Below are 13,844 nucleotides of genomic sequence, written 5' to 3'. Positions count from 1 at the left end.
TAGCCCGACTGCCACGTAAACATTTTTTGGCCCCTCGCATCTTGGACCTCTTGATTTTAGTCCCTATGTATGCCTTACTTCGGGTATTTTCCAAGTACCTAAATAAAACACAATACAAAAGGCGCAACATTGTACCATGAGAACATTTTCGATCATTTCTGCCCACAACATTTCCACGGCTGCGACTACCAGTGCCTTGTTTTCTGTTACTCTTACTTAACTCGTGCCTTAAAGTAAAGTAAGTTGATATTGCGAATTTCAGGAATTCTCGATTACTATCTGCCTTCTGTTATCGTTCGCATCATTAAATAAATAATAATAATAAAAAAAGAATAAATAAACCCAAATCTTCAGTATGTCAAAATTTTCTTTATTTACAGCACTACTATGGTAGTACAACTTAACTATTGAAATTATTCGCGTATTTCACTTTAAACGTTTCAAAATCAAACTGATTGATCATTCCTTTGATTGCGTTGCTTTATACTCTCATTTGGCTCGTTATTATTTTCTCCCAGGGTCTAGACCAGTGGTTACCAAAATTGAAACTGTGGGTAGGTTAGTAAGACTGAAATCATCGTAGTGGTTTAGTTGTTGATAAAAAAGCAATGCAGTCGTACATATGCACGCATGTTTGTTAACACTCAAAAAATAATTAGTAAATATGCCATACAAATACTTTTTATTGCTTGGGACTTAACGAAAAATTTAAACAAATTAAATTGTTAACATTAAAACATTTTGCGCATGAGCGTTTGTTTGCAAAATATCTCTTTGTAAATGCGTAAATAAACAATAAGCTCTGTTTGTTAAGCGACGACTATACGAAAGAGAATAATAATAGCTGCGTTTTTTTTGTTACATCTATATACATATACACTTAAACTTAATATGGACTGCTAAGCGTTAAACTTTATCTACACTTCTGAAATTACTGCGCAGAAATATAGTACTTCTAAATTTCAATACGCATTATACTCTGATGCAACGGAAATGAGTGTCTATGGTTTACCTCAACACTAACTCTATGTATTACCTCTACAAATGGTTTGTGTCCACTATTCGCCGCAACCGATTCAGCTACAGGTTATACACAATGGCCAACAGAGGTTGTGTCTCCGCTTTTCGGTACAACCCGTTCTGTAGCTAGTTATTTAACTACTGCCGCTAGATGGGTCTCCTAAACATTATCTAAGTGAGGATAATCTTTTTTTTACCCGCAAACGTAGATGTATATGCGTGTAAAAAAAAACACGGCTAATATGTGTGAAGTGAGCACGAATAATTATTTCAATAGCTGACCACCACTGGTCTAGACCAGCGATGGGCAAAACGGCTCGTATGAGCCTTTTGCTCATATGGGCACGCCTTGCACATTTAAGTGCTAGGTGAGGGGCGATCAAGTGCAGGTATATGGAGCGAAGAACACAGGAAGAGAATAATATACAAACACACATAACATTGATAAAGAGAGAGTATTTGTGGAAAATAGAGCTGCCATCGCTCTTATTATGTTCAAATTATTAAGCGTTTTAGGATAAACTAGCCTTTACCGGCGGCTTCGATCGCAATAAAGGCCACAAATATGTAATGTCGCTTTTGTGATTCACAACTCGAACTGAATTTTCAGTTGTAATTTTAAAAGTTCCTTCATAATTCAAATCATAAACAAAGCAAATTTTAAAATTAGAAAAATGGTCGCCGTAAATTAAACACACATGCAACACATGCTCCATCAATTTTTGCAGTGTGGATTTAACGATATATGTATGTGAACTGAAGAAATTTGAAAGTTCCTGCATAATTGAAATTTATAAATGAAAGCAGTTATGTTTGTAATAAAACGGGTAAAATTAGTCGTTGTTTATGCGATTGGTACCTTTTTGTATTTGTAAATTGATACATTTCATCACGGCAACACTGCCAACAAGTCTGAAAAGGGTTTCTTTTTCCCACGATTGTATACGAAACGTGCATTAGTACGTTTTTCTACTACTACTTCCTCTAATGCAACTACTTTAAAAATACTTTTTTGAATACTTTTATGTATATATTGCAAAATGAATCGGCTTGCATATAATTAAATGTATGTGAAGGCGAAATGAATGTCAATAATGCGCTGCTTAACATAAAGTCGACTTCAGTCTATGATTATTCCGTTTTTCGTATTTCTTGCCAAAAAATGTATGTTTTTGTTTTCGTACTATTGCAACACAGTTTGGGAATTGGTTTTCGAGGTTGAGAGAGAATATTTTCATTTCAGTTTTTTAGTGTTTCCGCAACCTTCTTGCGATGAATATCGTTTGAAACGAAGCGTACGATATTTCCTATGTATTTTTTTAATCCCCTAACACCTCAAAATACACAAACGTCTCACCTAGTACTCGCTGGCACTGAAACTGATTTAGGAGCCGAAAATAGGCCCATCCCTGGTATAGACTATTCGTATGCGCTCTTTATTGCTGCGTACATGTGTGTGTTCCTCTGCTCTTTTCGATACTGTGTATATACATAATGTCGTCTGCGCTCTTAGTTGCTGCATGTGCTTACATTGCTATTGTTGTTGTGCAGAATTTGTTTACTAGCGGCATAGTTATGTAATATTCGCTACATTAATGCGCATAAACGAACTAACGTCTCGCTCTTTCGTTGGTTCGCCTTCTCTTCAACAATATTTTTATACTTTTTGGGATAAGACAAAATGATAGATTGCAGACGCTTGCTTTACAAAACTGAAGCTCAGGTGAAGTTAACTTGGAAGGAGACACACAATAAAAACTAAGCTTGAATTCAAAAAAAAAAAAAAAAATTATAATTTATATATATTTACATCTAAAGCGCTCATGTGTTGCAGCAAAACAATTTAGTTACGGCAAAGCTCTGAAAATGTTCAGCTTAACGTTAGTATAATTTGAAGAACTCCTGTGATATTGTAACGAATTTTGGAATATTCCTGTTTATTTTGTACCTTCGGCTATCGTTGGAACCTCTGGGCTGTTGAATAAATAACTTCAATATTCAGTATCGCAAAGTGGTCTTTATTACGACTACTCTGAGAGTAGTACAATAATTCCGTACTTCGCTAAAGCCTTGTGAAATCAAACTGATTAGTAATAACTGAGTTTGCGCTGCTTTTATACTCTCTGTTGCCTCGTTGTGGCGGCCACCGTGGTGTGAGGGTAGCGTGCTCCGCCTACCACACCGTATGCCCTGGGTTCGCACCCCGGACAAAGCAACATCAAAATTTTAGAAATAAGGTTTTTAAATTAGAAGAAAATTTTTCTAAGCGGGGTCGCTCCTCGGCAGTGTTTGGCAAGCGCTCCGGGTGTATTTCTGCCATGAAAAGCTCTCAGTGAAAACTCATCTGCATTGCAGAGGAGCACGACGCAAATTGGAAAGGAAGCTCGGGCTTAGATCTCTTCGGAGGTTATCGCGCCTTACATTTATTTTAAGCGCCAATTAAGTAAGTAAGTACATGCCTTCTCGAACAGTTGTATCTCATGCTTGGTTATTTAGCTATATACGTGTGAGTAAAAACTTCTGCCCCTAGCTGATGATAACGTGATGTGTGATTGTTTCTCTTTCTTCAAGCTGCTGGTTATGTGTATGCGTGTCTGCTTCTGTACTTAGATAGTGCCGCGGTATGGTTAACGCTGGGACTGACACGCCCTGCTTACTACCTGAATGTGCTTGACGCATACCACTTCTGCGAATATTTCCAAGCCTACCTTAAACACTGTGCATATAGTGCTTGTGGCATGCTTGTGCGTTCGACTACTTGTATTGTAGATTTTGTTTTTTATATATGTATATATGTGTAAATAACTTATATATTTTTTTTTTGTTTTTTTTTTTTTTTTGTATTTCAATAGGTTTTTCCGTTTTTCATTTAATTTTTTTTTTCCACGATACGTAACGGGTCTTTCCTCGTACTTCCACCGGTTGGAGAGGTCTTCTCTCCAATCCGAGTATAAACTCTGATTACATGTGAGACGTTTACCCTCATACTCGTTGTTTCTACGGTTGGAGAGGCCTTGTCTCCAATCCGTAGGTATGTCGTTGCGTGTATGTTGACTGCTTTTGGTCGCACGGTTGAAGAGGCCGTGTCTCCAATCCGTGCTTTATTCCTTCACCTGGGGCAGTATTCGAACGGTTGAAGAGGCCTTGTCTCCAATCCGTCGCCTGGTTTACTATTACATTACCTACATATATTACGGTATTTTCTTATTTTATCATTCTCACGCCGCTAATTGTACGGAGGCCTTGCTTCCAATACGTGCTCAGCTCGATCCCCTCCACCTTAGCGATTTGTTATCCACCCACACAACTCGACTGTTCAATGTCGTAGCCTTTCAAGACTTCGTAGACACTTCATTATTTCCGCTATTACATCGCATGCCGCGGACCATTTTACCTTGCTTTGTTGCATGCATCCAACAATTGTTTTAGGAGTGTAATCCTCTCCAAATATTCTGCACAGTTTGCATCTCGAGCTATAGAACCTAGGACACTCGAAAAATACATAGTAAACATCTTCTACTGTATCGCCGCCGCAGTGATCGCATATGTTGTTAGGCTCGTGATTGAATCGGTGCAAATATTCCTTAAAGCATCCGTGACCACTCAGAAACTGTGTGAGGTAGAAATCTACCTCGCCGTGCTTTCTAGATATCCATATATTAATATCTGGGATACATCGGTGTGTCCAGCGACCATTTGTTGAGGCATTCCACCTGAGCTGCCAGTTCTGCACGCTTCGCTCTCGTGCTCCGTTACGTGAGCTTTGATCCCGATAAATCGTCGCTGCTTCTTTTGCTAATATGTCTATGGGACACATTCCTGCGATGATTAGTGCTGCGTCGTCAGAGACAGTTTTAAAGGCGCTACAGACGAGTAGTGCACACAGGCGGTAAGTCGACTTTACCCCGCGGAAGTATGATTTATACTCCGTGGCCTGATGCCAAACAGGAGCCCCGTAAAGTATTTGGCTTTTTACAACGCCAGCCAGAAGTTGACGCCGTCGTTGCTTTGGTCCTCTTGCATTTATCATTATCATAGATAATGCTGCTACGGTTTTGCTACCTTTCCATTGGCATACTCTAAGTGGGATTTGAATGACAACCTCCTGTCTATCACAACCCCCAAGTATTTTATTGCAGGCAGCGTGTCGATGTCATGGCAGCCGATTCTTATAGTGACCTGCTCCACTCTTTTCCTACTTGATATGAGTACAGCCTCTGTTTTTTGTTCCGCCAGCTGCAGTCCATTTTTCGTAAGCCACGATTGAACCATCGCTATGCTTGTATTAGATTTGGCGCATATTTCGCCTAGGTGCTTGGCGGTGATTACCAATGCGATATCGTCCGCGAAGCCGATAATTTTCACCCCATTGGGTACCTTGAGTCGAAATACTCCGTCGTACATAATAATCCAAAGCAGTGGACCGAGCACGGAGCCTTGAGGAACACCGCCTGTGACGTGAAGCTTTTCTACTCCAGCAGCCGTTTCATATTCTATGATGTGTTCATGTACATAAGTGTGGCTGCTTCATTTATTGTTGTTGTGCATTTAGTTAGTAGCAGCATAGTGATGTATGGAACTGCTAATATTCGCGCCAATATAATTAGGGAACATGATTAATTTCTTAACAATAAATTAAAAAATTGTTTTTTTTTTTTTTGGATAATATCTTTTAAATATAAATATAAATAATGTAGATACTTACACCATATCTTTTTAATATTTCAGGTCAACGCCGACTCAACGAATACATATCGCACTATGAAGAACTCAAATATGATCAACAACACATACGAGCTAGTCACTGTAGAGCGAAACGATCCGTGACCAAAGATCATCATGTAGAATTAAAATTTTCAGCACACGGAAGACACTTCCATCTTAGACTAAAACGTGATTTAAATACATTTAGTGATAAGTTAGAGGTAAGTGCTGAATTATAACAAAATTAAATCTAATACAACTGATACACGCTGACGTGCATTGCTTTCCCTCTGAAGAAAGGCAAATGGTAAAACAATAAACAACAATTTCCTTTCAAATTTTTTAATAGGAAATTTGATCAATAAACTAGCTTAGGGAACCAATAAATTAAATAATCAATAAAAAACCTTCGTAGGGATTGAATTGAATTCAAAAGCCATTATAATGGTAAGTTAGCTAGTTTATAGTAAAATGTTGAATTGACTTACAGTAAGGAGCTTCCGAAATGCAATTTTTAGTTGTTAGAAAAAAAAGAATGAATACTTGACACTGTTTTGTGGCCGGTTCGTGGGGAGCTCGCATGGATTAAAAGAGTCCCAGAGTGCTACCAGAAGGTTGTTCAACGATCAAACGGGGAAATCCTATCAAAAACCCGTACCTATGTTATAAAATAACCACGACCTTTTGGCGAATACCAGAAGCTTTCTAGGACCTACGCTACTTTCTGCTTCTAGATCTGCTGGAATCTTAGCCTGGCGAGCGCAGGGCACGAGTATAATACGTGCTCGATTCTTTCCTCCTGCAACCATCAGAGACATTGTTGAAAAGGTCTAAAACGACTCCTAAGGCGTACTACCTAATAGGGAAAATCTCTAGTGTGCTCCTGATGAATTCGAAACCACTAACAGTTCTTCTTTACGTGCTCTCAACTAGGCGGTGGAAATTGTCCCCGTTTCATTACTTTTTCTATAGTTCCGAACTATGTAGATATAAATTTCCACTTTAGAACTAGTTGGTTGATTGTTACTATTTCTCCGGTTCCTAATGTGAAAATTCACAGTAAAGTTCTAGTTCTTTTTTTATCTCTGTTACTGACTTACCTTCAGGGTCCCTATTTTTCAAGGCTTTGTTTCTGTTATTTATCACCCTATGCGGCCGCACAGTGTTTCGTGTAGAACAAGCTAGCTGGACAAAATTATTTTATGAGATTTTCCGTTTCATATGCAGTCATTTATTACAAGTACGTAATTTTTTCAGCCATATGTTCTTTTTTTTATTTTTTCCAAAATTTTATTTCATATGCATACATTTGCTTATTTCATATACAGTAACTCATGTGAATAAGTGACATAGATCCAAAAAAATTTAAAGGACTTAAGAATATTACTTTATTGTACTTAAATTGAATGGAATACAAATCTCAATACTCTAAAAAATTCCAAAAATTCGGAAAAAAATTAAAATTTTTTATGAAAATTCGTCGAATTTTTTAAATATAATTTAGTTTTTATTATAGATCGTGACAAATTTTCTTATGGGAAATTAGTTAAAATAAATTTGCGAAAGCGAAAATTGTAAGAATTATCCAAAAAGGGGTGTCTACTTATTTATGTGAGTGACTGTACATATGTACATACATGTTTTGTATTTATTTGAGTATTTATCCTGGCACTACAATTTTTACAGAATTATTTTACAGTACCAGTCAGGAATGTAAAAGTGAATTATAATAATAATAATATCAATGTAAATAATTAAATTAATTATGTGAAAATTACTTATTTCAAAAACTTAAAAGTAAAGTATCATACAAAGTAGAAAAGACAATAGATTTAAATTGAATAAAACCTGATCCAACAAAAAGTTATAGGGTAGGTTATCTTTTATAATTATGTTATTATTCGCTATCATCACTTTCATTCGATGAGTCACTTGTGGAATAGGCATGAGCATCAGCAACACTACTGTGAAAGCTTGAAACAACTGGGGTATTTATTGACTCCTCAACATTATCGGGGGACAGTAAATTTAAGACTTCTGAAGTCAGAATTTAAATTTTTTCTAAGGTATCTCCCTAAAACTGTTAACTAAAGGATCCGATGTTATAAGCAACATATTCATAAAATCTCTATTCGTGGCTTCACGCGACTGCTTTTGTGTGTTTTCAGCCCTGAATCGTCTCAAATCTTTGTTACGGGCTTCCTGTGCTTCCTCGGAAAGTTGACCAATAGGTAAAATTGCTGATTTTATAATATCAGTACTATGCACTAAGAATTTATGAACTGTAACAGGCATATTAAATGGATAGAGATCTATGTATAGTTTTTTAGTCTGGACCGCAAAATTTTCAAATTTTTGGATATTTATATTGTACCCAGATGCTAATGCGCGAAGGAGAGTGTCGAATCTTTTGATGAGAGTTACATCCTGTTATAATTAAAACACGCGTTATGTAGTGGATTGTATTTATTTAAGCAAACAGGTACCGACAAGGCGAAGGAGAATGAACGGCTGAAAACTTGAGTACAGTGACAGTGCATTGAAGCTGCAGTCTACAGTGTGTACATAGCGCATAGAAACCGTTGTATGTATATAAGAGAAATCTCTCATCGGCTTTAATGCAAGTTACCACAACTATCTCCCTCTTAGTTTTTAGTCGTTTAATCTTTACAAAATTTATGACTTAGTTCTATTAGGGTTGCTTCTTAAATTATAGCTATGTGTTCTAGTGTCATCGTTAGTTACAGAATTTTCCTTTTGCCTATTCTCATTATTCTCTACAATTTCAGGCTCTGCGGCAATTTCTTTTTCATTTGAGAATTTTAATCTTTCTGTGTTCTTTAATGTAGTTGGAACGTATCCCTCCTCTTCAAACTCTTCATTAGTTCTATCAACAATTTTTAACATTTGATTAGCATGCCGCTTCCACGTTTTATTTTTTTCTTCTAACTGAACATAGTACGTTTGTTTACCAATTTTTTTTACTACTTTCGCTCTCACCCAACAAACGCGCCCAGCGACTGAGTAGTCCTTTGTTAACACTACTTCGGTTAGCTCAAAATCATAATTCTTTTTCCCCTTGTAATAGTGCTGCTGATCTTTCTGTTGTTTCTTTACCTTTTTATCTATTTGTCTTAACTCTATTTTACAAGTCTTCTTCTTGGGATTAATTAGGTCAAATCTATTTCGTAGCTGCCTACCAAACATCAATTCAGCAGGTGACGAACCCGTTGTGATGTGCTTTGTATTGCGGTAGTCAAAAAGATATCGTGCTAATGCTTCATTGAATCGTACGCAACTTTTTCCAAACAAAATTCTCCTTAGCGCATTTTTTATACTTTTCACCATATTTTCCGTTGTGACATGCTTAATACCATTATTTGTTAAAAAATCTTGAAATTCTCTGGACACAAACGCTGTGCCGTTATCCGAGACAACCGTTCGTGGAAGACCGAAGCGAGCAAAAATATCTCGCAATTTTGTTATTGTGTTGCTACTAGTTGTGTTTGTGCCCATATCTACACACTCGACCCACTTGCTGTGAATATCCACCACTACCAAACACCAACGACTCATCATTGGCCCAAAAAAGTCTATATGGATTCTATCCCAGGGTTTTTCTGGCCAGTCCCAGGGAATCAACTTTTGCTTCGGGGGGTTTGAACGTGCCATTAGGCAACTGGTGCAAGATTTAATTTCTTTTTCAATGTCGACAGTTTGGCAAGGCCACCAACAACACTCTCTGGCTATTGACTTGGTTTTACTTATACCCATGTGAGAACTATGCAAATACTTTACTATTTTACTTTGTAGCGAATGAGGAACTATAATTCTATAACCCCAATACAAACACCCATTTTCCTCTGAGAGCTCGAACCTACGAAGGAAATATGGATTTAACTCTACCTCACTGCATTTATTTGGCCATTGCGAATTGATGTATTCTTTAACTCTTTTTAAGATTGGATCCGACATAGTCTCTTTCTGGATGATGTTAAAGTCTAATACCGGAATACCTCGTTCAGAGACATAATTCATGTAAACACCGTTTTGCACTTCTTGCAACATAAAATTTTCGCAAACAGTTTCACTAGGGTACCTTGAAAAGAAATCAGCAACGTTTTCCTCAGATTTAACACAACTAATATTAAAATCGTATGCTGACAATGTCAGCGCTATCCTTTACAACCTATTGGCCGCAGTCTGCGGAATACCTTTTTTTTGGCCCCAAAATATAGTGTAAGGGTTTATTATCCGTCACCAGATCGAAGGATCTACCGTACAAATAATGGTGAAATTTTTTCACCCCAAACAAAATTGCTGCCGCTTCCTTGTCCAACTGCGAATACTTCTGTTCCGCGTTTGACAACTTCCTAGACGCATATTCGATCGGCCGTTCAATTCCACTAGGATGGATTTGCGACAAAACTGCTCCTAATCCAATCGGACTTGCATCTACGGTTAGCCTTGTCTTCAATTTCGGACTAAAATGACCTAAGCACCTGTCGGACTTTAAGGCTTCCTTAAGCGCACTAATCGATTTTGAGCATTCTGTTGTCCAAATAAACTTTTTGTTATTTTTAAGCAGCTCGTACAATGGGCTAGCTACAGCTGACATATTAGGGATAAATTTCCTATAGAAGTTTACTACTCCCAAAAACGCTTGGATTTCTTTGACGTTGGATGGATTGCCCATACCGTCAATAGCCTTAACCTTTTCAGGGTTCGTGTGTAAACCATTTTGGTCGACAATATGGCCCAAATAACACAATGAAGAATTTAAAAATGAACATTTGCCTTTTGCCAGCTTGAAACCCGACTCCTGCAAAATAGTTAACACCTTTTCTAGCCGTTGTAGATGGAGAGTCCTACTAGGGGCGGTAATCAATATATCATCTAAAAATACCACTACACCTTCTAGCCCTGATAAAAGGGTTTCCATAATTCTTTGGAACAACGCTGGTGCTGATGCAAGTCCATATATTAATCGCTTATATTGGTATAACCCCTTACTAGTGGAAATTGTTGTCAACGGTCTCGCAGATGGCTTCAGCTCTATTTGTTGGTAAGCCATGGACAAGTCAAGCTTTGTGAATTCTTTTCCCCCATGCATCTTTGAAAACAAATCCTCGATTCGGGGTAGAGGGTATTTTTCAACCTTAAGGTAGGGGTTGAGGGTGACCTTAAAATCGCCACAAATCCTTACATCGCCTGACTTTTTCAACACTGGCACAATAGGCGTGCCCCATTCACAATACTCTACAGGTTCTAACACATCAAGCTTAACCAGCTTTGCGATTTCCCTGTCCACTTTTTCCCTTATTGCTATAGGGACGGGGCGAGGTTTACAAAACTTAGGAGTTGCACTTTTTTCTAGTACAAGCTCTACCTGTTGTTTTTTGAAACACCCTAATGTGCCATCGAACAAAGAGTGAAACTTTTTGAATACATAATCGGCAATATTGTTCTGTTTGGATAAAAAGTTAACGTTTTGAATACTTATGCCGAACTGATTCACAAAATTTCTTCCCAACAAGGGCGGGCCACCATTCTCAATAACAACAACTGGTAGCCATTTACACGAGCCATTAAATTTCACCAGCATATCACATACTCCCTTAGGAACAATCCGCGTACCATTATACGATTTAAAAATTATATTTGTCTTTTTAAGTTCTGCGGCATTAAAATATCTACGAAAAGTTGCGAAAGAAATCACGCTATATTCTGACCCAGTGTCCAATTGCATGTTTAAGCGAACATTATTTAAAAGCACATCAAAACAAATTGGCCCCTGCTTATTGCATGATATATTAAAGAGAGGTAACTCTTCTTCCGACTCTGTCAAAAAATTTATTCTGCCTGCTTTGCACATTTTCTTAATATGCCCTCTTCGCTGACATTTATGACACTTGTAACTTTTAAACTTACACACACTAGCGCTATGGCCCACGCTCCCACACACACTGCACTGATGGTCATTGTTCTGCCGCCTCCGCTGCTGTTGACTTCAAGCGCCACTGCGTTTTACGTTGTCGCTGTCTTCTTTTTGCTGCTTTTTCGAGTCTTCACTTCTCCGCATGACCTTCATTTGACTTTGGTTATAATGTAGCTGTTCACTGCTGTCTTCAACTTCCCTTTTGACCTCATACTGCTACCGAGTACAATGTGATGCGTTAGCGATGCTTATTGCCTTTTCCAATGTGAGGGTGCTTTCATTTTCTAGGAATATTTTGTCTTTTGCTGGGCCAGCCTCCAAACCCATAATGAATTTATCGCGAATCGCCATATCAAAGTGTAGGCCGAAAGAACATCCTACCGCTAATGATCGAACTCTTGCCGCCCAGTCGTTTATTGATTCAGTTGCCGTTTTATTGGCCTGATAAAACTTAAATCGCTCTGGAAATTCGGACGCGGCTGGTTTAAAATGAGCCGACATAGCTAGGATACACTGTTCATACGTAGTTGCTGCACCATCAAGACTATGTGGATTCAGCAGATTTTTTAGCAGCACGTAAGTTTTTTGCGACAGGGCATTCAGGAAAATTGCTTTTCTCTGCTTCCCTTCTTCAATATTGTTAGCAATGAAAAATTGGTCAAGTTGACTATGGAAAAACATTCCATATATTTTCTTTAAAATCAAATTTCGGTACACTTCCAAATATCTACATCGCCCGGTTTGTATCGTCGCCAGATGTTATAATTAAAACACGCGTTATGTAGTGGATTGTATTTATTTAAGCAAACAGGTACCGACAAGGCGAAGGAGAATGAACGACTGAAAACTTGAGTACAGTGACAGTGCATTGAAGCTGCAGTCTACAGTGTGTACATAGCGCATAGAAACCGTTGTATGTATATAAGAGAAATCTCTCATCGGCTTTAATGCAAGTTACCACACATCCAATCCCGTAATATCAGCACTAGCCTCAGAATTTTCGAAAAACCTACGAGCAGTGTTTCCGTCATTGGTATTGCCGAAACCTGGTTTTGGTTTATCTTCATCAATCCATTGTATGTACCTGTTTTTATGCCTTGGTGACTGGTGCGGTAGGTTGTGGCAGGTTGAAGTCAATGATCTTCGCCTTTTTGCTTTTGGTGTGCTCTTGTTGATCTTGCGCGTTTATTTTTGTATGTTTTATGGCTACGTGTTTGTTCCCTGTACCAGGGAATTGGTTTTGCCGTTTGTAGATCAGCTTTAAAGGTTCAAATATCTCGTCGGAGCTGGTACGTACATACATCCTATTTGATATGTAGAGATAACTAAATCTACAAAAAAAAAAAATTTTAAATAGATGTGCAAAGAATTCGCAATGGTTTTTTCTTTCGACTATTAGAGAATACTTGCGACTATAACATACGTAAAATTAAGCCCGGATGTCCGCGGATGTATGTAACTTTTTTGTCCCTAAAGTTAAAGATATAGGAAAAAATACCTTTTCTTCTTAATAACGGAATGTTAAATATATTGAGAATACTCTAATTGTGAAAGAATTACTATTAAAAAATTTTACTTACCTTCGAGCTTAGAATCCATTAAAAAAATTATGTAAAAGTGTTCACTTAAAAGAAATATGAATCTTAATATTCAACAAGAATTTTGCAAATTAATCAATGCATTTTACGGCCACTCTTGCCTTCTTACTTCAATTACTCAATATATATGAGCAAAAATATCAAAAAAAAGCAAAAATCCCGTTATTTTGTTTGTTTTCTTTCATTTCTCATTACACTTTTCTTGGAATAAGAACTTTGTTTTTGCCCAGCTAGCTTGTTCTACACGAAACACTGTGGGCCGCCGTGGTGCGATGGTAGCGTGCTCCGCCTACCGCACCGAAGATCCTGGGGTAACCCCCCGGGCAAAGCAACATCAAAATTCTAAAAACAAGTTTTTTCAGTAAGAAGAACATTTTTCTAAACGGGGTCGCCCCTCGGCAGTGTTTGGCAAGTACTCCGAGTGTATTTCTGTCATGAAAAGATTCTCAGTGAAAACTTATCATAAAACAAATAGGTCCCCTCCCGCCAATTTGTAGGAAAAACTAACAGGAGAACGACGCAAATTGGAAGAGAAGCTTGGCCTTAAATTTCTTAAGAGGTTATCGCGCCTTACATTTATGCAG

General features: G+C 37.8%; 1 protein-coding gene across 7 annotated transcripts in view; it reads left to right on the top strand.

Moving 5' to 3' along the window:
* The window catches only part of kuz (zinc-dependent metalloprotease kuz), a 678,429-nt gene that overhangs the window by 439,743 nt on the left and 224,842 nt on the right, over nt 1–13,844 (top strand). For all 7 annotated transcript variants that reach the window (XR_010949517.1, XR_010949515.1, XR_010949516.1 and 4 more), the window contains exon 4: nt 5,749–5,945. Coding sequence is in view for 2 of the 7 variants with exons in the window: in XM_067765619.1 (XP_067621720.1) it covers nt 5,749–5,945 (197 nt within the window). In the remaining 5 variants the exon portion in view is untranslated. The remainder of the gene's footprint in view (nt 1–5,748; nt 5,946–13,844) is intronic.

This window comes from Eurosta solidaginis, chromosome 2, assembly GCF_040869045.1.
Source record: "Eurosta solidaginis isolate ZX-2024a chromosome 2, ASM4086904v1, whole genome shotgun sequence".
NCBI classification, from domain to species: Eukaryota; Metazoa; Arthropoda; class Insecta; order Diptera; family Tephritidae; genus Eurosta; species Eurosta solidaginis.
The sequence above is the reverse complement of the archived record's forward strand: the minus strand, read 5'-3'. Positions and strand labels throughout refer to the sequence as shown.